The sequence below is a fragment of the Cricetulus griseus genome, chromosome 2 (genome assembly GCF_003668045.3).
Source record: "Cricetulus griseus strain 17A/GY chromosome 2, alternate assembly CriGri-PICRH-1.0, whole genome shotgun sequence".
Taxonomy (NCBI): domain Eukaryota; kingdom Metazoa; phylum Chordata; class Mammalia; order Rodentia; family Cricetidae; genus Cricetulus; species Cricetulus griseus.
This window is the reverse complement of record NC_048595.1, coordinates 175731063-175753973: the sequence shown is the minus strand read 5'-3', so window position 1 is coordinate 175753973 and position 22911 is coordinate 175731063. Positions and strand designations below refer to the sequence as shown.

Here is a 22911-nt window from a genome sequence, read left to right as displayed (position 1 = left end):
CTTAGCAGTACAAAGACCACAAATGAAAGATTCACACTAAAAAAATAAAATAAAATCACATCAAATATACTGTGAACATACTGTCACAAAGACAAAAACAAACAGTAACAATCATGGGGAGAATACATTACTTAATAAGAGGATTGGTATATAAAACACTGTATTACTGTGTTGAGAAAACCCTGGCCATTTAAAACCCTGCCTGTCACAAACACCTAATCTTTGTGGCTTGACACTACAAATGGACTATATCACTTTGCTCTGATTCCTAGTCTTTCCATGGCTTCCCAGTGGCCCAGATTACCACCTGCTTGTCTGGGAGTTCTGAGTAGGCAGGCCAGCTCTCCTGATTAGCTTCATACATGAAATGCAGCATCCTCAGTTTATCGGCATGACACAGGTGATTGTGCACACTCTTACCCAGAAGGCAGTGCTCCGGACTTTGGTTTACAGGAAGAAACCAGTAAAAAACAACAAAATAGACTCTAAAATCATAAAGGGCTGCAGGTAGGGTATGATCAGCTGGCAACACGTCCTCACCCAAAAGTGAAGTCCAGGGCAACATGCTAGTTTCTCTCTATGACTAAACACACTTCCTGAAAAGTGGAATTTCGGCCCCCACATCTCCAGTGGCAGCCACTCATGCTCATCTGGGTTGAAATATTTTGTTAAGTGTCTCAGTCAGTAGTTCTCAACCTGTGGGTCACAACCCATGGTGGGGCTTAATGACCCTTTCACAGGAGTCACCTGAGACCATCAGAAAACACAGATACTTACATTGCGATTCATAACAGTAGCGAAATTATAGTTATGAAGTAACAACGATAATAATTTTATGGTTGGGGGGTCACCATAACACAAGAAACTGTGTTAAAGGGTCACAGCATTAGAAAGGTTGAGAACCACTAACATAAGCCTTCCATTTCTAGGAGTAATTAACAGTCATAAACAGGCTGAGAAGATGTGAACAAAATCAAAAGTATTTTAAATGCTTTTGATGAATCCTTCAGTTCTGCTAAGACCCCTGCCCCTGAGGCCTTTGATAGCAGCAATCAGTAGGCCGGCACAAATCACATAAAAGACTCCTAATGCATAAATAAAAAATAGCTTCATTTGCAATTTTTGGACTATGTACAGTGTGATTTTCAAAATGATGTCTAATAGTGAAAATGTTCGATAAAAAGAAACTTTAATAACCACAAGTACACACATATCAAAAGGAGCCACAAATTTAATCCAGCTGTTAGTTCTTATTGATTTGGCACTAACCTAGTCACACTTGAGAAAAGGGATTTGCCTCTGTTAGACTGGCTTGTGGCCTTGTCTGTGAAGCATTTTCTTAAATGCTAATGTATGCCTTGTCAGTGAGGCATTTTTTGTAATTCCTAATTTATGTAGAAAGGTCCAGCTCACTGTGGGTGTTGCCATCTCAACCACACATAAGCCTGGCTGTCTAAGAAAGGTGGCTAGACAAGCCAGGGGGCATGAAGCAATAAGAATTGTTCCCCCATGGTCTCTGATTCAGTTCCTATGTCTAGGTTCTTGTGTTGGGTTCCTGTGTTGACTTCCCTCTATGACAGATTTTAACCTGTAAGCCAAATAAACTCTTTCCTCCTGCAAGTTGCTTTTGATTATGAAGTTTATCACAGTACCAAAAACCAAACCAGGATACATCCTAATCCCTCCTAACCCTGTGATAACCTCAAGTCATTTGTCTCAAGAAAAGTGGGAAAGCTGAAGTATAGCACAATGTTTCTGTAGTTAGAATATGCAAGGCCCTGGATACAGTCTTTAATACCAGAAAGAAAATAAAAAGCATGGGATGGAAATTGGAATCATACTGAAAGAAAACAAGCATAAAATATATGTGTAGGGTACTCATCAATTCTCAGCTATTACTGCAATTACTACAGATTATATAGAAGAGTTTTGTTGTTCTCTTTTATGTTGTGCACATAAAAGAAGTCAAGTGGTTAGCAAGCAGTCATAGATTATTCTAGAGATATCTGACATGTCTGGAGGCTATGGAGCTGGACATATCTGTCAACAGATGTTCATTGTGGCTGGTAAACGGTATATTCTAGTTTAGTCTGGTTTATTTGCTAGCATACAACCCCTGCACACAAGAGGTCTGACATCACTTACCACTTTCCTTTTAATTTCTTCAATTAAAAACAAAGCTTAAGTACTGGGTTAAACACAAAGGCTGTTATTTTTTAACATCACTCATTAGTTGAAAAGAGTGGGGGACTTTTGCAGGAAAATGTCAACATCCTGGAAAGAAGGAAGTTTAAAGGAAATGTATGTGAGTTTCTATAACAGCTTTGAAGGCCGCCTCGCCCAGATATAAAAATAGATGAAGAAAATGCAAAATCGATTCTAATGGCAAGCAGGTCACTGTGCTCTCCAAGCCCAGGATATTAGGGAAATGTGAACATTTGATTTAGTGTCACCTTGGGAGCAAACAGACCTAAAAACCCTCAATAACCTTGAAAATCTCTATTTCTTGTAGCAGGGAACCAAAAGCTGAAATAAGGTGATATCTACCCAACTTTCCTAAGAGTAGTGATTCAGGGTACTGTGCATCTCAGGACCTGGGTCATCTTTCCTAAGTAGCAGCCAACGAACCAGGGACTCATCATGTGAGCCTCCCCAGAAACTCTTCTCTTTCCATCCAAGGACTTCTCCTTTTCCCTCCTCTTCCAACATCAGACGTTGGGAGTCTGGCTGAAGTCACACACTATAGGCTGAGCTGAGGGCACCAATAACTAACACCACACACACACACACACAACCCTGGGGTTGATTCATATCATCTCTCACCCTCATATAACACAGATCCATGTGTATTCATACACTAAGCATTATACTCTTACAAACTCATATATCCACAATTACATAGCATGCTTCCACATCTCCTTAACCCACAGAGGTGTGGGAGTGCAGAGGAAGGAGTGAAGCTGGGCAGGTGGCCTCCCCAACTCCCATGGGCTGACTCAGCTGCCCAGGAAACTTGCAAGGAAGCGGGATGGGGCCAAGGATGCTATTCCTGTGGCCCTGAAGTCCAGCTCCTCCCAAGAAAGTCCCAACCTCAGAAAAGACTCCATCTGCATCCTGAGATGGAGCCAACCCTTTGGCTCAAACTAGCAAATCTGGACACTGCAGGGAGGGGTTGTAGAAGAAAGAGGAGACATGTTGGAGCTGGGATCACAGCTTTGGAACAGTGCCCTCGATTTTCCCCAGGCCCCCTGGAGCCTCTGTACTATATAACACTTTCCTCCAGATGGCTGAGTGCATTTGGCCCACTACAGGGCTTCAGCAGTGCATCATCGAAGTCTAGTGGGAAAGACTCTATACTGTGACCTGGAGAAAAGGGGGCAGTGAGTTGAGTCCTACAGAAGCCCCAACCCTAGATAAGATGACAGTCAATCAAGGGACAATTCCCTTCTGTCATTCCACAGAGTGGATCCAGATGGTTGAGATGGCCGGCCACCTGTTTAACTCTTCCAACAGTCACTGCTGCCCCGGCAAGGGGTTAGACAACCTAGAGCAGTAGGTAAAGATAGGGATGGAGCTGGGAGTGTGCAGTGGGGGGTGGTGAAAAGGCTGCAAGGCAGGGGGGCTGCTGACCCAAGAACCCTCCTCTTAACAAACTAAAAATGCCTGGTTAACTTGGGACCTAACTTACTTCCAGCTAACAAATCCAACTGGCAAGGTGCTAGCTAGGTGCATAAAAGACAGGAGACAGAAACAGTGGCACCACCTATGTGCCACTCACCTAAGGAAACCTTTTCAAAATTGCTTTCAAAACGAGTAGAGAAGTTCACGTGAACATTGAGGAAACTGCACTCCTCCAGCACACCATAACAATGACACTGCCCAAATGGTCCTGCTTAGAACCCAGGAATTCACAATCCAGGTCAACATCAGCCTGTCCACCCAGCTGCTTCTCTCCTAGAAGCACCTGGTGGAGTGCCTTGCTGCTTACTCCTCTCCCAGAGCCCTGGTTTCTGGCACCTAAGTTTCTCAGAGGCTTCTGGCTAAAGTTGTCACTCCTGCAGACATCCAAACTCCAGAATTTGTTTCCAATTACCTGAATAACAGATTAACACCAATGTAATCCCCAGTCCTCTAACTCTGTCAAGAGTTACAAAAACAAACCAAACAAAAAAAACAAGTTTCCTTTTGTGGAAAAGCAAGGACCTCTGTAAACACAACTTGGTATTGTGTTGTATTCAGGCAGGGGAAGAGAAAAAGCCAGGCTTTGGAGCTCTGTCATTTTTAGCTCCAGGATTGAATGTGACACTCAGTGAAAAAACATGCAGAGTCCTGCCCTCCTAACAGCTGCTCTGATCTTCAGACCTGATACCTTCTTCTAACTCCCTAGAGCCACCTAGGAGGACAGAGGTGCTCCTTGGGAGCTTCAATGAGGTTCCCCAAGGGACTTTCACAGTCTGGTCTGTCCAAGTGTGTGACTTAGATTCCCACTTTCAAATTCTTTAAACACCCGGAGAAAGGTGGCACAGCAAGTGTGGGATTCAGTCTGGTGGAGCTCTAACCTCAGCACCCTGCCCCTTTTGTTGCAAATAGAGGCTGTTGTGTAGGTAACATAGAGAATCATCGAGGCAGTTCCTCCTGCCTGGTGTTTCCTCTTTTACTACTATTGGAATTGTTCATTTCTTCCTATTTGGTTGCTGGAGGAGAGATGGCCTGAGTCCCTTCTGGTTGGACAATGTTCTGAGCATCCAGGGACTCTGGAGAGGATGATGAGGTGGTGCTGGTGCTGGTGGTGGAGAGGGAGGTGAGTAGTGTTCTAGCAAAGTCCGGTCGTTTCACTACAATCACTTCCCAGCCCCTCTTAGCATCCTTTACACACACATCAGTACACCTCTAAAGGATGTCCACGAGAGACTAAATTCAACAGAACGGATTCCCACAGCGAGTCAATCCTGGCTACCCCAACTGTCTAAAAAGGACACTGAACCTGTGCCCTAGATCGGCAAATTAAAGCGCAGGCTGACACACTCCAGACAGTGTATATCTGAAGCCCCTGCCACACAGACCCCGCAGCCGGCTCTCAGAAACGAATCCCCGGAGCTCTGGACCCCTTCTGTCTTCCTTCATCACCTCCATGAGCACACCACACTCACCTACTGCCAGGCAGATGGGGAGCAGCAGCCTGAAGACCAGCCCGCACACCACTTCCGAAGCCATCCTGTCGTGGGTCCTTGTTAGTCCGAGCCTTAGGGCGACGCTCAGGAGTCCCTAGAGCTGGGATGTCAGGCCCATACCTGCCTAGGGCCTCGTGCGACCGGTGGCTCGCAGCCACCCTGGCATCGCCTCGGCTGGCGCGGCGCTCTACGCCCCGATGGCGCACTCGACGGGCTGGACCCGCGACTCACCGGGCTTTTGGCAGCCACCTAGCCAGTTGCCCTCGCCCCTGCGGTCCGCCCATGAAGTGTGGAATCGAATCCAGAGACAGCTGCTTCAGGGGTCGTCTGGGAAGGAGCCAAGGGAGGGACAGTGGCAGTGGTAAGGGATGGGGGCGGCGAGGAGAAGGGATGAAGGAAACTAGCCGTCCTCTGCCTTTTCAGAAGGCGGAGTTCAGGGACGGCCAAGAGTTTCTAGGCGAACCCCTCCGAAGCCAGTGTTTCTGGGCGGCTCAGCCCCGGCTCTGATGCCCACGCGGACTGCGGCGCTCCCGGTGCGCTAAAGACGGCCCTGCGCTCTGGAAGCCGCGTCCTGCAACCCGGGCCTCGGGGCGGATGGCTGAGCCCGCTGCTCCGCTCAGCCTCAGCGCCCCCCAGCTTCAGGCCAGGGCGAGCCCGGCGCCAGCTGCGGGGCGCGCAGAACCATCCCCGACACGCCGGGGTCGCGCTGCCAGCCTGCAGGGATGCGAGTCCAGTCCTCACCGCGAGGAACCGCGCGAGCCTGGGCAGGGACCAAAATCCAGTCACGCAGAGTGCGGCGCCACCGCCGCGACTTCAGTGAGAAAATAAAGCCCAGGGACCGTGAAGATGTCCCCGCGTCCCCAACCGGAGCCAAGCAGCCCCGGCTCCCCGGAGGGCGCGCGCTTCTCCTCCTTCAATGAAACTTTGCAAGCTCTCACTCCCAGACCGGCGTGTCCCAGAGCCAATGGGAAGGCGGCTCTGAGCGGCGCCGAGCCCGCCCCTGCGTGCCTGGAGAAGTAGGCGCTGCTCACCAACGAGGTGGGGCATGTCTCTGCTGCTCTCCGAGCTCAGCAGGAGGCCCCGCCGGGTGGGCTGTGTGGTCTTGGCTCGCACTGGACTAGCGTCTGGGCGCCACTGTAGCTGTTGGCTTCGCGGACTAGCAGCCCTTCACATTTTGTCTCTGCCTGTGCATCTTGCCATCCGGTCCTAGTGTGGAAGGCCATGAGCCTAACACCAGAGAATTAATTAACCCCTAAGGGAAAATGTAAAAACCTGGAACTTGGGTGACTTGGAGGGTCTATCTCCCCTGATATGTCCACACGACTCGCTAGTGTTGATCTAGAACCCAGATTCATCCAGAACCTTGCCCATGTCTAAGATAATAAATTTGCTACTCTGAACAGATTCTGGGTAATCTTGGGTCTTTTTCAGATTGAGCGTAAAGATTCAGATATGCACCTATGTTGGGTACTTCAGGGAACTAACATTTTATCATGACTTTGTTTCTTGGTTATTGGTATTCTCAAGAGAATACCATTCATATTGATAGTGCTCCAAATGGTTTCCTAATAGCCTCTCCTCTTAATAGCCTCGACCTCCAGACCCAGTCAAGTCTTGTTCTAGATAGGATACTCCTGTGTGCCCGAGTCTCTGGTTTCATATGTAAGAATGGAGTCTTTTGTTGCATGCCCTGGAGAGCTCTCAGGACCGGGAGGAAGGTGGTCATGGATACGAACATATTGAGAACCACTCAGGACTGCAAGATCTGAGTGGTAGGAAGCATTTGATGTCATCTCCCCAGCAGTACTCAGAGCTTGTGCTGGTTGAAAAGTCTGGAATGGTCAGCCAATGCGGTGGATCAACGGAAAGTGGGAAGTTCTCCATTTTTAGATACAAACATCCTGTCCCTTCAACCTTATAAATGGCTCTTCTCTATTGAGATATAGTAAGCTTCCACCTCGAGTTCAGGCACCTTCATCAATTGTCTATTATAGGGAAATTTAAAATCAGCGGAAAGCTTGAGAAGATGCATGGTAACTTAGACCATCTGTGTGTGCTGGCATCCTAAAAAAGGCAAGAACCCCAAAATAAGGCCCGAGGAAAGGAAAAGTGCCTAAACTACCAAGAAATGCTCTGTGTATTGCACTGTAGCATAGCTTGCTCTTGGGTCCTGACTAAGAAAGAAAGAAGAAAGAAAGAAAGAAAGAAAGAAAGAAAGAAAGGAAGGAAGGAAGGAAGGAAGGAAGGAAGGAAGGAAGGAAGGAAGGAAGGAAGGAAGGAAGAAGCACCCCTAATTTTAAATAACTTTGTGTCAAGGGATGCATCTTGTTTTCTCTGAATATTTCCCATGCTCTTTATGGCTTTACTGAAGCAACTACTGTCTACCTTTCCTCAAAATCACTTCTTTGAGATGCCTGCACGGAGACACAGCAAGGCCAGCACAGGTCTTACCAAATACACTTCTTGCTTTCTCTGTCACACTGGCTACCAACTAGACTTCCAACATCTGCCCTGAAGAGCAAGTTCCAGGGGTCTAGACAAGGCCTGGTAGAGGTATTCAGTCACTGGCTACAGTTGGAACTGCTTGGAGAGTTGTGTGAAAATCCTAATAGGCATCTCCACATTCCCAGAAACCCTGACTCAATTAGTCTGTTATGGGTCCACACTACATGTATTTTTAAGACTCTCAGGTGCTTGGGTATACATACAGTCAAGTTAGAGAACCAATCACTGACTTCATTTACATATCAGAACCTAGAAGCTTGCATTTCAGACCATCATCACATCACCAAACTAGAACTACCCGCTGGGGCTGAATTTCCACATAGACTGAATGCTACATAAATATCAATATACAGTAAAACTATTTTTACAACTGCTGTTTCCACTCATCATCTCCCAGACCTTGGGGAATAGGGTCTGCTGTCTAGACCATTATTTTTCAAGAACTCACAGCCTAGCAACTTGTGATTCCTTCTTCAGGATTTCATTTGTGCCAGGGCTTTCACCCTGTGCCCTGGATTTGCCATGCTGAGGAAGAAGGTTAACCTTACACAGCACTCCCAGGCATATTGTTGTCATTCTAGCACAAAGAAAGGAATAAACTCAGGTCTGGGCCTTGACTGGTAAATGCTACCTTTGTCTGGTTGTTATTGATGATTTGGGAGCTTGACGGCTTCATCTAGGAAAAAAAGTAAAATAATAAAACCTACCTAATACAGACTGCTATGTGTATAAGGAAAATGTATGCAGAGCTTAGAGAAACCAGGATTCACAGTGTGTGTGTGTGTGTGTGTGTGTGTGTGTGTGTGTGTGAGAGAGAGAGAGAGAGAGCGAGAGAGAGAGAGAGAGAGAGAGAGAGAGAGAGAGAGAGAGAGGGAGAGAGAGATTTTTATTTTAGGTATGTGAGCATTTTTGCTGCATGTATGTATGTATGTGCACCGCATTCATGCCTGGTGCCCAAGAAGGCTAGAAGATGGCACCACATCCCTTGGAACAGATGTCATGAAAGGTTGTAAGCTGTTAGTTAGATGTCTTGAAAATGCTCCTAATTACTGAGCCATCTCTTCAGCCCCACTTAGTACTTTTTAAATTTGGTTTGGTGCTGCACTGATTGACAATGTCATTCAGAAAAACATTGTCTTAGTAATCCTGAAACCACAGAATCAGTCAGCTTCCAGTACATCATGTCTGCTTCTCCCACTACCCACTGTGAAGAAGGGATTCTGCAGAAGGGTAGATTTAACATCAGAAACACTGCCATAGACACAAAGCTCAAAATGACCCCCCACTGACTAGAACATCTTCAATTACCTGTCTCCTCAGAGTCCAGAGGGTCTGTTCCTTTCTGATGCTCAAATGCTCCTTCAGCAGTTTCCCAAATCACTTCTCATCTAGCAAATATTCCAGAGAACTAAACAGCAAGCCTTCCAGAAGCATCACTACAACATATACACATTCTGTCAGTTGTCAACACCCACCTCTGAGTGGTCATGAACTTCTCTTTCACGGGATATGCCGACATCCACCTGAAATATACTACTTGACACGCACATACTTATATATGTTGTATATGTGTGCATCTATGTGTTTGTTAGTATATAGTACATGTGCATATGTGTCAGCATCTGTAAAAAGAAAGTAATCTTCATCCCAGATGTTAATTTCCTCTGTCGATCCACAGGCAATTGCTCTCTCTCAGTCCCACCCTCTCAGGTGTTCTGTGGGCATCTTTAAAAGGTCCCCAGCCAGGGCAGCTATTGTCCACAAGCTAACTTTATAAAGTGGTGTCTCTACAGGGAAAAATGAAAGTTGTCAACCTGGCATTTTCTTCCACCAGTGAATCTTGCCAAAATCCACTGGCGCCACCCAGCCTGTGGAGAATGTGGTGCCCCTTGCCAAGGGAAAGTGGATGCCTTCTCACGCTGATGATGTGTTTTCCTTACTGTGTACTAGTGTTATATTTTAAAGTATACGTTGCTGTGTTTTCATAATAATTGTCATTGTTTCTTTATGGGAAAGTACCCATTTGTAAACTAAGTTCTGTTAAGGGCTACACAGGGTTTGGCTTTTGTACTTAAGAAAACATGGGGACTGGACCAAACACCTATAGCTAGAAACCACCAGTTGCATTTTTCCCCTTATTTTAAAGAGAATTGTGTATACTGAACAGACACATGCTTCTTGCTTGTCATTATTTTTAAATAATGCAATATAATGCATGTGATTTGCAGCATTTTAAATATCAGAATTAACTTAGGGATTAAAGCAAGAAATTGTGTATGGGCCACATGCAAGTACTATGCCTTTTTATATAAAGTGCTTGGATGCCCTCAGATTTTGCTGTACATGGGTGGGGCTTAGAGCCAACTCTCTATAACTACCAAGAGGTCACTCTGGATTGTGAAGCTGCAATTTTTTAAGACTAACAATTTAAAATTTACAACTGCAGTATTTTCCAGGTCTTCAAACTTTAAAGTCCTAGACAGTCTCTAATGATTTGCAGGAGACATATTCTTGTTCTATTCTGCTAGGAAGTCACCCCACAAAGTTTCCACGGAATAATCGGCAATGAAATCCATTCTTTCTGACATCTGTGCAAACTTTCTTCTGGGCCTACAGAAAATTCACATCATGGCCTTTATTATAGTGTATGATATAATTCCGTTCCCAAATCAGAAGCTGATTGCTGATTTTGTGCCTGCTCCTCAAGAACTTTCAAAAGTCATCCACCTGGCAGGTGTGTACAATATCCTTCCAACTGGTTAGGAGGCCTCAAGGCAATGGCCCCATATTTCATCTGTAAAGTGGACTTCAAAACAAATACTGCTTTCAAATGAATTGTATTTTACTAGCATTCTTCCATCACTCCATTACACACACACACACACACACACACACACACACACACACACACACAAACGGTGAGATTTCATCAGAAAATATACATTTGTTTTTTGTAAAATAAACACATAGGGAAAAATGATTGTGAACTTGTGGGGGAGGTACAGTGCTAAAGTTGGTGACTAGCCTTGGGCATCACAGGCACCCAGGTGTCCTATGCTAAAATATGAAAACCACCATTCATTATTTACGACCTGCATCATGAGTAGATTTTATCTTGGGGTTGCCTGGATATACTCTGTGACTTTGCTCCTGAAGTTTTGGAAGAGGCTGTCAGTTATAACATCATTTTTGTTCAGAAAAGCTTGGCAAAGTCTAACAACACTTCATAAGAAGGTGCTGGAATTTGGGGAATAAGTTAGCCATGAAATGTAATAATTTCATATTTCTCATTTTCTATGCAACCACAGAAACAGGAAAACCCTGTGTGCCCTTGTCCTACTAGATTAGTCCCGTAATGGTGAACAAGTACATGTTTCAGAGTGATTAGGATCCAGGTATATTGATCTGAAACTCTGTCTAGACCCGTTTAACAGTCACAGAAATGTTAATATTCCTAGTAAAGGCAGACTCTTTACATTCATTGGTCCTCTTAAGAGATTTAGCTATGTGTTAGTACATGAGCATGTACAAGGCCAGGCATATCTTGCTCCCAGTTAATAACTGGCATAATAACACTAGCATAGCCTCTGACTAGGACCAGCAAGTGTCCTCAGGAACTATGGAAGGTGGCCAGTTTGGAGTTTCTTTTACTTCCTTCCCTGCACTGCCACCTTTTGGCTGAAATATTTTAAAAATTCTCTTACCTTTAGAGAAAGCCTGCAACTAGATACACTGGGCAAGCATTCCTGGAAGCCAAAGACAGGCTGATGGGCTCTGAAATACAGCAATGGGCAGAACCAATAAGGCCTTTCCTTCTTAAAGTGGCCGTTCATTAAGGACAGACAGACATCTACCAGTAAGTATAAATAATTAAATAAGTAAAACCTGTATGCAAAAAGTATTAGGCATTAAGGGAAAGTGTAAGCAACCAGAGGGGGGCTGGAGGAGTCCAGTCTTTGGAGAAGGTAGGTGATGTTTCTTGTGTCTTGTGGAGTGACTATAACATTATCAGAGAGTTGCTCCATGAGTGCCCACACTGTGTCCTGTTCCTAATTGTCTCCCAGGGACTTAAAACAAGATAGGGTCTAGAGTAGATACTGAATATTTGTTAAACAGATAAAGAGTTTGTCTAGATGAGGAGAAAAAGAACATTTCACAAAGAATTAACAGACAACATACCAGAATCCCTTGACAGACAAAGGTCCCATGCCCCTCCTCCTTCAGCAGAGAAGGGTCCCTATGCCCCTTCTTCTCTAGATGGCAAGGGTACCTGAGCCCCTGCTCCTTCAGGAGGCAAGGGCTCCCATACTCTCTCTTCCTTACATTATTGCCATCAGCAGCTCCAAGGATCATTTACCCTTTTCTAGTGTGGGACAAAACATTTTTACTTATATCCTACTAACAGAGGTGGAAAATCTAAACATGTAAAAGTAAAACGAGCTACAAAATCAAAACTAATGACCTATCTGAGGTATGTCTTGCTGACATAAAACACAGATCTTGCCTCAAAGGGCTTAAAGGGTAGTTTATCTTTAAACCAAAGGTAATGACTATGACCTAGGCACATGGATTTGGGGTTCCTGAAAATAACATCTTCCAACAGAGAAGTGGTTCCATGTAGCTTTCGCAGAAACCAAAAGGAATCATAAATCAAGGCATTTTCCAAATGCACCACACTTGGAAAAAAATTGCCTGGGAGTTGAACATATGTTAACTTTCTAGTCACCAGCACTGTCTAAATACCACAGTATAGCAACCGTTTGCAGAGAGCATCTGATGATGTGCATACTAGAAGCAGCACAGAGATGATATGAACTGCATGGGAGTACCGTCTCAGTGACAGTCAAGCACTTTGCCTTTTTATACAAGGTACCCAAACCTTTGTGGATTCTGGTACTCACCGGGCTGCAGGAGGGGCTGGGATCAGTCCCCAAGAATGTTGAGGGATGACTGTGTTTATTATGAGCTACTAAATTCTTCTTCACTGTGACTTGAATGCTGTGCAAGTTATCGGCTCTGTCTGTGATCCTACATGTTTTTTTCATTATGAAGAAGAACACAGCGGCAAGGGAGATCCAGATGCATTCTGGGAGAAGTCTTAGACTATTAGGCTGTCATTCTTTTCTTTCAGATTACTTCTCCTCATCCGAAGTTAATATGGTGCCTGTATCATGGAGGCTCATGGTTCAGTCAAGGTCTCACTGCTAGTATGAGGCAGAAGTAAGAACAGACTCTAGAAGAAGTGTTTCCATTGTCCCAAAGTGCCTCCCAGACTGCAGGAAATGTGTCCTGTTTAGGAACTGATCATATTCTGTGGGAGAGGTGAACTGTGGAGCGCCCCCCCATTCAACAATATATATAATACCCATATTCTTACAGGGTTCTTAAGCACAGAGGGATTTTTGTTATTCGTTTATTTGTGTAATTTGTTACTTATTTATTTATTATTTCTGGGGACAGGATCTCAATATTTAACCCCAGCTGTCCTGGAATTTGCTTCTTAGACGGCTGTCCTCGAACTTGCATATTTCCACCTGTCTCTGTCTCTGCTTCCCAAGTGCTGATGTTAAAGTACCACATCTGTCTTCTCGTGCACAGAGTTTTGGAGATGGGGGGTGGGGAGAAAGAAAGAAAAGAAAACCCCAGGAATGACTACAGATGTCTGGTGCACAATTTCTTCCACCCGCCACAGGTGAACTAATCCTGGTGTTTTTTGACCTAATCAGCTTCCTCTAGAGCCTAGGGTCTGATCCTCCACACTGTGGAGTGAGGGCCACTGAAGAAGCCATTTTGTACTTTGTAAAGTGGAACTGTATGTGCATGAGGCATTCCAGGGGACTCTGTGTTATAATTGTGTGTTTAAGTCCCAGTCTGGGCACAGAGTGATCTTAGGTAGCTTACTTAAAAACTCTGTATTTTGTTTTCCTTGGAATAAAGAAGGTGGAGTGTGGCCAGAGGGCACAGTGAGCTCCCAGTCTCTCCGGAGAGAAAGGGCCCATCCAGCCACCTTAGTAAAGGACATGGGGAAAGGAAAAGCAGTTTCCTCAGTTTCCCAGCAGCACTGAGGTCGAGCTGCAAAGCAGCCAGGGCAATTCCTACCTGTATCTGCTTCCTTTTTCTTAAGAGAGCTTCTCAGATGTTATCTCATTAATATGCAAATAATTCCTGGGAGTCAGGTAGGAATGCAGCCAGAGGGAAGGTTCTAGCTCACCACTTCACTTAGGACTAAGAGAGGGAAGGACTCTCTGCAAGTTGGCAAACTTCTGTCCAGACAACACTGGTCTCGAAGTTGCAAACTCAGAAAATGCTCTACTGATTCCTCATGCTTTTAAAATGACACATAACTTTAGTCCTGAATCTCTTTAAAAAAGATGCAAGTGTGTGAGTGGCCTGGGAGAAGGGGGTCCTCTAAAAGTGAGGTGAGTCACCCTCACTGGGAAATTGGAACCTACTCTTGGATTTAGTTTCCCACATGTGGTGATGATGCAATACATGATTGTGTTTCTAGAGCCATTGAAACATCATGATAAGGAGATCAGAGGTGTGCAAAGTTGTCAGATATAACTGTAACGCAGATCAATGTGATCTGACTGTTGCAACTGAAGACCAACTGATGCCAGCTACAACTAAAGTATTGAAAGAATGAAACAATGTTTGCCAAGGACCAGACCCTGTGCGACTGAGAGTGAATCAATGTCTATTCTCACTACCAGTGTGGTTCCTGAAGAAAACATTTCCATCTACCCTCATCTCCAGGCAAGCCCAAGAAGAAGGTTGTAAGGTGGGTTTCCCAGATAGTCAGAGAAAAGTTACTGGAATGAGGGTCAGCCAGGTAGAAAGTAAGACAATTTCCACAAGGTTAATAAGGCCTGCATTTCCAGGTCAGTTGCCCTAGAGGAAGGTCCGAGAGGAATTTTGAACAAATGATTGCTTGCTGAGGGAGGCTCCTGGAGGAACAATGGTACAGAAAGGGCAGGTGAGAAGTGAGAAATGGAGAGCATGTTGTTTTCATCACTGGGTCAGACACCTGCCACCAGCTTCGTGGGATGTGTGCTGGGGTTGTGGCTTCCTAGAGAGGTCCCAGGGTCCCACCACAAGCATCAAGCTCTGAGCACAGCCTCAGAGCAGTCAGTGACCTGGCAAGGGGCCAAGGCCAGGCACCAGGAACTTTTGTATGCTGAGAGAGTCTCTCACAGGCCCTGAGGGAATAACAAGGTGGAATTGGGACTGACTTTAGGGGTTTGGACAGCTTTGTCTAGAGTTTGATCCATGCACAGATCAACAAAGGGACCTTGAGGGAAATTCAAGACTGGAGTTGTCTCCGGCCCATTTCTCTCACTTCCGGGTCCCTTGACTTCTTCCCTATCAATGCCTAGTCTTCTCTGTGTGCTTATGTTCTGCACACATTGTCCTGCCCCGCAGTCTCTTACACAGTCCTTCTGTCTCTTTCCTTTATTGGCTAAAGAAGAAAAAGTCATGTGTCTAGACCAGAATCAGAAAACTATAGCCTGAGCCAAACTGAGTCCCATCTGCTGCTGTTTTTATCATAAAGGGTTACTGGGACACAGCCTGCTCACGGTGGACGTGCTGCTGCAACAATAGGGTTGAATTCGCTGTTGCATATGCCAAATGCCTGGCTCTGGATCAATGATGTTTATCCTGCCACAATTGAGTGCCCATTTCTCTCACTACATCAAACTATAGTCGAAGACAGAATGGTGTTTCTTCTGTCTTTTCCTCTCATCCACTCTAGTGACTTCAGCAAACACAGATCTCCTGAAAGCAAATTATCGAATTAAGTTCTGTTAAGTCGGCAAAGAGTTCCAATTAGTGTTCCAACTGTGTAACACACGCAGTACCTGGGGCTAAGAACAGCAGGTCAATAAGCTCTCAGAGTCTGCACTGGGGGAAAACAAACAAACATTGATTGACAGTTATCTCAGACTGGCTCCTTTACAGAGAGAAGACCAACCCAGAGAAGCTGCTGAGGAGCAAGGTGGAAGTCTGAGAGAATTTCAAACTGGTCAAAATGACCAGGCTTTGAGAAAAAGAAAAAGCAAGGGGAGTCACCGGCAACTGTGGAGAGCAAGGACACTGTGACATTCTTTACCCCTCTTAATGTTGTTTTTTATTCCTTCCCCTCTTACCTAAAAAAAAAAAAAAGAGATAAGACCTACTTGAGTTGGTGTGGTCATAAAGGAAGAAAATCAGGGGCATTGCTCCTGGTGAAGCACACATGTTCCTGAAGGGAAGCTAGTTGGCTAGTTGAGAAGAGAAAAGGAGTCAATAGGAGTAGGAGGGTCCAAAGGAGGGTAAGAATGGGTGAACATGATCAAAATATATTGTGTACATGTTTGGAAATGCCATAATGAAATCCATCACCATGTATAATTAATAGATGCCAATAAATGTTTTAAAAGAGAAAATGCTAAAACAAAGAAATTCTTAATGTTTTGGTCTTATCTACCCCAGACTCATATGGAACAGAAATGCACTCTGATTTTGTATTTAAAATGGAGACCTCTAGGCAGATGCTGAGCTCTTGGTGAGAGCCATCATGACATCTGAACACCTGTACTCACCTAAGTGAAAAGAGTGACTGCCATTTGAATGGTGAGTGGGATGAGGGGGATAATAGCAGCCACCATCTCTCTAGCACATGTGTTACTCCGTGTTCCATGCTTCCCGTGTGTCTGTGCTCCTTCGGTCATTGCAGGCATCATGGCACAAGCACTGTCTTTATGTTACAGACAAGGAAAAAGAAAGCCAACAAATGGTAAATAATTTATCAAGGAAGAAAATTGTTGTCTGAACAGAGATCTGCAAGATTTAAAACTCTGTGATCTCTGACTATATAATATATACCCTATCCAGCCTAAGTTGTTACCTGTATCAAAATTGTCCCAATCAGATTGATCATTTACCACTTCCCTTTTCTGGGCATGTGGTAGGATTGCACTTCCTGGTAGTTCAGCAAGTTGTTCAACTTTGGCCAATGGGTTGTGAGTAGAGTCTTAGCAAGAATGATGTGTGTATTTCTAGGCAGCCCATGTGGTGGTGGTTTGTATGAGCTTGAACAGCACTGCTTCCTTTTTTGGGGATGTCTGTGTTAGCACCTGTTCTGACAGGGACACATGTAACTTCAGTTAATCAATAACAGACACACATAAAAGGTAGACACAACTTTGTTGTTTGGGTAAGCTAAGCAACCAAAGTCTTGCAGTAACTACAGAGATAAAACAAAAGGGGAAAATGCAATCAGTCCTGGAATGACCCTGTGTTTTCTGGTGGCATTTTCTAGAGATCCACAGGGAGAATAGCACATGAAGAAGAAAGAGTTCAGTTAGAATGAGACCTGTGGTTTATGTGGGCCAGAAAACTGAAAAAATAAACTGAAAAAAAACCTCCAGAAATTTACATGCTTACATTTCCTGTTGACTGCTAACCACACAGACATAAGACAAAATATTCCAGGAGAATGAACACAGGATCATCACAGATAATGAAAGACTGGAGACATTATATGCTGAGAAGAGTGAGAATCCAGAGGTCATGTCTAAGCAATGGTTTAGCCTGTGCCATGGCCACACTGGACTCATACAAACAGGCTCCCACATAGTTCTCAAAAAAACAAGTTCACTCCTAAATAACTTCACTATCTGACAGAAGTTCAACACTTTGAAAAGTCAAACACAAAATCAGCAATCAATAGGGAAGGGTCAAAGTATCTAGTAAGCTATAAAAATCCTAGATGTAAAACAGCAGTAAAGTCTGGCACAATATCAAGAAAAATAGAAGCCCAATGGAAACAGACCTTGCCTTGACGGTGATGATGTCATACTAGATGGGACTTAGATCAGTTGCTCTCAGCAGCTGTTTTTTAATGAAAAGACGTAAGTAAGTGATTGGATCACCAGCCCAAAATCACCAGTCCTTTCACAGGATTCCATGAAATTAAAGAGGAAAAAGTACTTCCTACCTGAATCGTCAGGGCCAGTGTCATTCTGATATTAAAGCCACACATGTGATACCATAAGAAAACAAAATGCTTATCAGAATTCTAGAAAACTGAACCCAATGTCATATTAAGAGGAGTCCACTACAAGGTTTATGTCATGAATCACTTGCCATGTGGACTTGGATTTTAAAAAAGAAAGTCCATATAAAATGCCATATGATTCACAGTAGACTTGGTATTTTACAAGAGTCCATATTAACTGCCATATGATTAAAGGACAAACAGCACCCTCATGCAGGTACACAAAGAGAAGACATTTGACAAAACCCAGCATCCTTTCATGTTTAAAAATACGCAAAGATCAAGACTATAAAGGGACTTTTTAAAAACTGATTAAGTGTTCTAAGAAAATGCCGCAACTAACATTGTACTTACCAGTGAGATGCTAAGCACTCTTCCTCTAATCAGTAAATAATAATTATGATGATGATAACTTAAACGGAAACTCACTCAGTTGGAGGTTCTAGCTTAATGTAATTAGAAAAGACAAAGACTAGCAAAACAGACAGCCTAATTGAAAAGGATGGTAAAACATTACCTCTGCTGCAGATAGTGTGAGCTACTAAGGTATTCCTTAAGAAACTACACAAATTAACATAAGATTAACACATAAAAATCAACTATCCCTTTAAACACTAACCATAAAGAAAGGAAGAGTGAAATTAAGAAAACAATGTCATTCATAATAATATGCAAAGGGATAAGTGCATCAACAAAAGAAAATAAAAGTAGTATCCTAGTTAGCCCTGTCAAGTTGACACAACCTAGAGTCATCCGAGAGGAATACCCCCATTGAGGAATTGCCTAGATTATATTGGCTTGTCTGAGGGAGATTATCTTGATTATCAATTGGTGCAGGGGAACTCAATAATAAAAAGACAAATAATCAAATAGAAACAGACCTGGATAAACCTTTTTACACAGAAGATAGCATCAGTGTGCATATGAGAACGTCATCTACACAGTAAGTTATTTGGAAAAAAAATCAAGATCCAATGAGATGCTTCTTCAAACTCTTTGGGATGTCTGTATTTAGAAAGGTGGATAGTAACAAACATTGGGGGAGTTATGAAGAAATAGGATCTCTTTAATATTACTTATTAGAAAAGTAGACACTGCCTACTCTGAAAAAAAAATTGTAATTTCCTTAGAGGCCAAACAACACAAGCTACTACAGGAACAAGCAATTGTCCTAGGTATGTGTTCAAAAAGAACTAAAGATTTATTTTAAAAACTGGTACCTGAACATTGGTGGAGGCCCACCTATCCATCAACTCATGAATTAAGAAACAAAATGGTATATTCTTGGAGTAAGATATTATCTAGCCATTAAAAACAAAGTATTAATATGTACTATATAATGGGTGCATCTTAGTAACGCTAGGGTAGGGGAAAGACAGCAGACTGAAAAGATTACAAATTATGTGTCTGTATTGCTATAAAATGGTAAGAATTAGGTTCTATACACAGGCTTATATGTTTCAACACCCAGTCCCCAGCTGTTTCAGAGGATATTGTAGTGACATGGAGTAAAGTGGAAAAGGTCAATTATCAGATATTGATTTATTTAATTCCTGTTCTGCCTATTTGCCATGCCTGACTTCACTTGCTGCCTAGATCAGAATGACATGGAGAAATGGCTGAGACAATGGTGCATTGCCCTTAACAAACTGATAACTGCTAGGGACACTTTTGTAAAACCTTGCTTGCTTGCCAGCCCTACTTTGTGGTTTTAGAACATAAAATGAGAACACAAACTGGACCTAGCATGGAAGGCTTTCAGATCTGTCCTGGCTTCGGTCCACTGTGACATCTCCTCTCTTCACTCTCATCAGTGTCAGAGAGCTTATTCCAGAAAGATTCCTGCATGAGTGGAACCCTTGTGAAAGAAAGCATGCAGGTAGAGGTGGGTCAATAACAGAGGGCCTTTGACGGGTATAGCCTGGCTCTGCTTTCAGTCCCATTTGCTGCTTCCTGGTGAAGCATGATGGTAAGAGCAGAAGCTGCACACTTGTTCCTCCTAAGGTTGAGCCATTTCTGACATAGTGATAAACAGAAGCCATGAGCCAAAATAAATTGTGAACCCATTAGGTTGCATGTGTTGGGTAAAACACTTGACAGCAATAAGAAAAGTAATACAGAAACTTGGAATTAAGAGTCAGGTCATTAGAAAAAGTAATTGGCACAATACAGAGAAGTGATACCAACACAACCTCAGCCACACAGGTCCCTGGTCAGGAGAGAGAAATAGTGAATAAAAAGACACACTAAAGAGTTAAGCTTCAAGAACAGGCTGCATGAAATGAACATTCTTTATTCCCCAGAAATGAAAGAGCTGTCTAAGCCAACAGATGCATCACTGGAACAAAGAAACATGCCAAAGCAAGGTAATTCATCTCTCCTCCAAATCATAACTCCTAAATTGCTAAATTTAAAACTGAAACAGGTATAAAGTCTGATAGAGATTTCAAAAGTTTTCTGGTGGAAATGACCTAAAGGAGGGTACAAACAAGCCAAGGGATTTAATCCAGAACCTAGAGAAGCAAGTTGGGAAATTAGAGGAGAGGGTCAGAAAACTGGGTGAGAAAATTAGCACTGTAGATGAAAAAAGCAGCAACACAGAAGAAAATAGTCAGCAAGGAAATTGATATTATGAAAAAGAAACAAAGAGAAATGTTTAAAACCTCTGTGACTGAAATAAAGAACACAGTGGAAAGAACCAACAGCAGACCAAGCAGAAGAGAGAATATTAGGGATGGTAGACAGATCAAACTGAAAAACTACATTCAAATATCATTAAGAAAAGTACTAACCAAGCATCCCCACAATGTCCAAGAACTCTAGAATACAATCCAGAAACCAAAGATCCATGAGCTAGAGGAAGGTGCTGAGATAAATGTTGAAGCCATGGAGAACCTAGTCAATGGGATTATAGCAGATTCCCCAAGTCTAGAGAAACAAATAGACATTCAAACACATCAGGTATTAAGATTATCAAGTAGACAAGATCATAGAAGAACCTCTTCACTATATTATGTCAAAAAGATAAAGCAAAGAGACAATATTAAGAGCAATAATGGAAAAAATCACTACAAAGGCAGAAGTATCCTAACTCCCATTAGCAACCTTCAAAGCTAGGAATGCATAGATTATTAAATTTCAAGGCATAAAAGTAAATAGATGTCGGCTAAGATTGCTATGATCAGCAAAGCTATATTTATGGAGAAATAGACGTCTTAAACAAGCCCAAACTAAGGCAGATTGTGGCCACAGAGCCAGCATTGCAGAAGATACTCAGAGTAATAGTATATACACAGGAGTCTGAAAAAGTGGTTTCAATAATGAGACCACAGAAAAAGAACAAGTTTCATGAGAGAAAGAGCTAAACAAAGGAGAACTAGGGAATAATCCATCATGTCCAAGACACTAAGCCAGCAAATATTTGATCCTAACAGGGAGGAAGTGAAAAGTAATCAATAAGCCAACCAACCAAACAACAATAAAGTTGCAAGAACTACTAAACATCTCTATATGAAACCTGAAATGTAAATGGCCTTAACTCCCCAGCGAACAGACACAAACTGGTGGACTGGATTAAAAGACTAGGTCCAACTCTGTTGTCTCTAAGACAAATGCCTCCTTGGTATAGGTGACCACACATTGAGAGTCAAACATGGAAAGCAATCTACAATGACCAAGGGAACTGAAAACAAGCTGGTTTAGCTACACTAGTGTCTGATGAAATAGACTTAAACAAAAACTAGTCAGAAGAAATGGATAAAATCCATCAAGAAGACATGACGATTGTACTTTTCTATACACCAAGCTTTGAGGTCCCAATTTCATAAAGCAGACACTAGTGCATATGAAAAGTAAAACAACCTCATTACAATCATAATGGGCGATTTCAGTACCCTGCTCACATCTCTAGATAGTTCAGTATAGCAAAGGAACCGCAGAAATAAACTATACCATAGGTCAAATGGGCTTAATGGATGCCTACAACATAGTCCATCAAATAAAAACATTCTTCTCAGCAGTCCACGGGACCTTCTTTAAAATATATCAGATCACACCTTTGATTCTGGCATTCAGGAGGCAGGTGGAGTTCTATAAATTCGAGACCAGCTTGATCTGCAAAGTGAGTTCTAGGGACAGGACTGTCATACGGAGAAACCCTGTCTCAAAGAAACTATGTGTGTATGTATTATGTATGTATTATGTGTATATGCCTGTATGTATATATCACAATTATTTTAAAAACACCCAGGAATAAACCTAGCTAAGGAAATGAAAAACTCTACATTGAGAACTCTGAGGCACTGAAGAATAAAATTGAAGATACCATTGGATGAAAGACATTCTGTGCTCATTGGACTGGGCAAATTGACACCGTGAAAAGGCTATACTATTGAAAGCTATCTACAGAGTCCATGAAATCCCCATCAAAATCCCAATGATATTTTTCATAAAACCAGAAAAATAAAATCCTAAATTTTATGTGGAAGCACAAAGGACTCTTAATAGCTAAAGTCATTCCTTATGGAAAAAGGAATGCTAAGATACCTCAACATATTACCTCAAATTGTATAAGAGTAATAATCACAAAATAACATGGGACTGACACAACAACATATGTATAGGTCACTGCAATGAACAGAGGGTACAGACATGAATCTACACAGTTACAGACACATCATTTACTGCCAAAACTGCCAAAACTGCATGTTGGAGAAAATGCAGCCTCTAACAAAGGAAGCTGGAAAAACTGAGTAATTGATGGAAAAGAATGAACATAAGCCCATTCAGGGAAAGAGTAGCTTGCCTTTAGAGCAAACCCCTCCCCTGTGAATGGGTGGTAGAAAAGTACATTACTTGAAAGATTTTCTTTTAAAAACCTTGGGGAAACGCTCCAAAACAATGGCTTGGGGAGTGGTGGTTTGGATGAGACTGGCACCATAGGTTCATATGTTTGAATATCTGGATTCTAGTTGGTGGACTGATTCAACAGGATTAGGAGGTGTGTCCTTGGTGGAGGTGTGTCACTGGGAGTGGGCTTTGAGGTTTCAGAAGCCACAACAGACCCAGTCTTACTTTCCCTTCAGGAGACTTGAAGGTCAGATGTGAGCTCTCAGCTAATGTTCCAGGGCCGTGCCGGCCTGCCCGCCTTCATGCTTCCTGCCATGATGATCATGGCCTAACCTTCAGAAACTATAA

At 43.1% G+C, this 22911-nt stretch overlaps 1 protein-coding gene and 1 pseudogene across 1 annotated transcript in view; one reads left to right on the top strand and one right to left on the bottom strand.

Moving 5' to 3' along the window:
* Piezo2 (piezo type mechanosensitive ion channel component 2) overlaps nucleotides 1-5214 on the bottom strand; it is a 366290-nt gene extending 361076 nt beyond the window's left edge. The window contains exons 1-2 of the mRNA XM_035438719.1: nucleotides 5064-5214; nucleotides 3779-3889 (exon numbers count right to left, since the gene is read on the bottom strand). Coding sequence (XP_035294610.1) covers nucleotides 3779-3889; nucleotides 5064-5214 — 262 coding nt within the window. The remainder of the gene's footprint in view (nucleotides 1-3778; nucleotides 3890-5063) is intronic.
* Nucleotides 5215-6017: 803 nt separating this feature from the next.
* The window catches only part of LOC100765801, a 139976-nt pseudogene continuing 123082 nt past the window's right edge, over nucleotides 6018-22911 (top strand).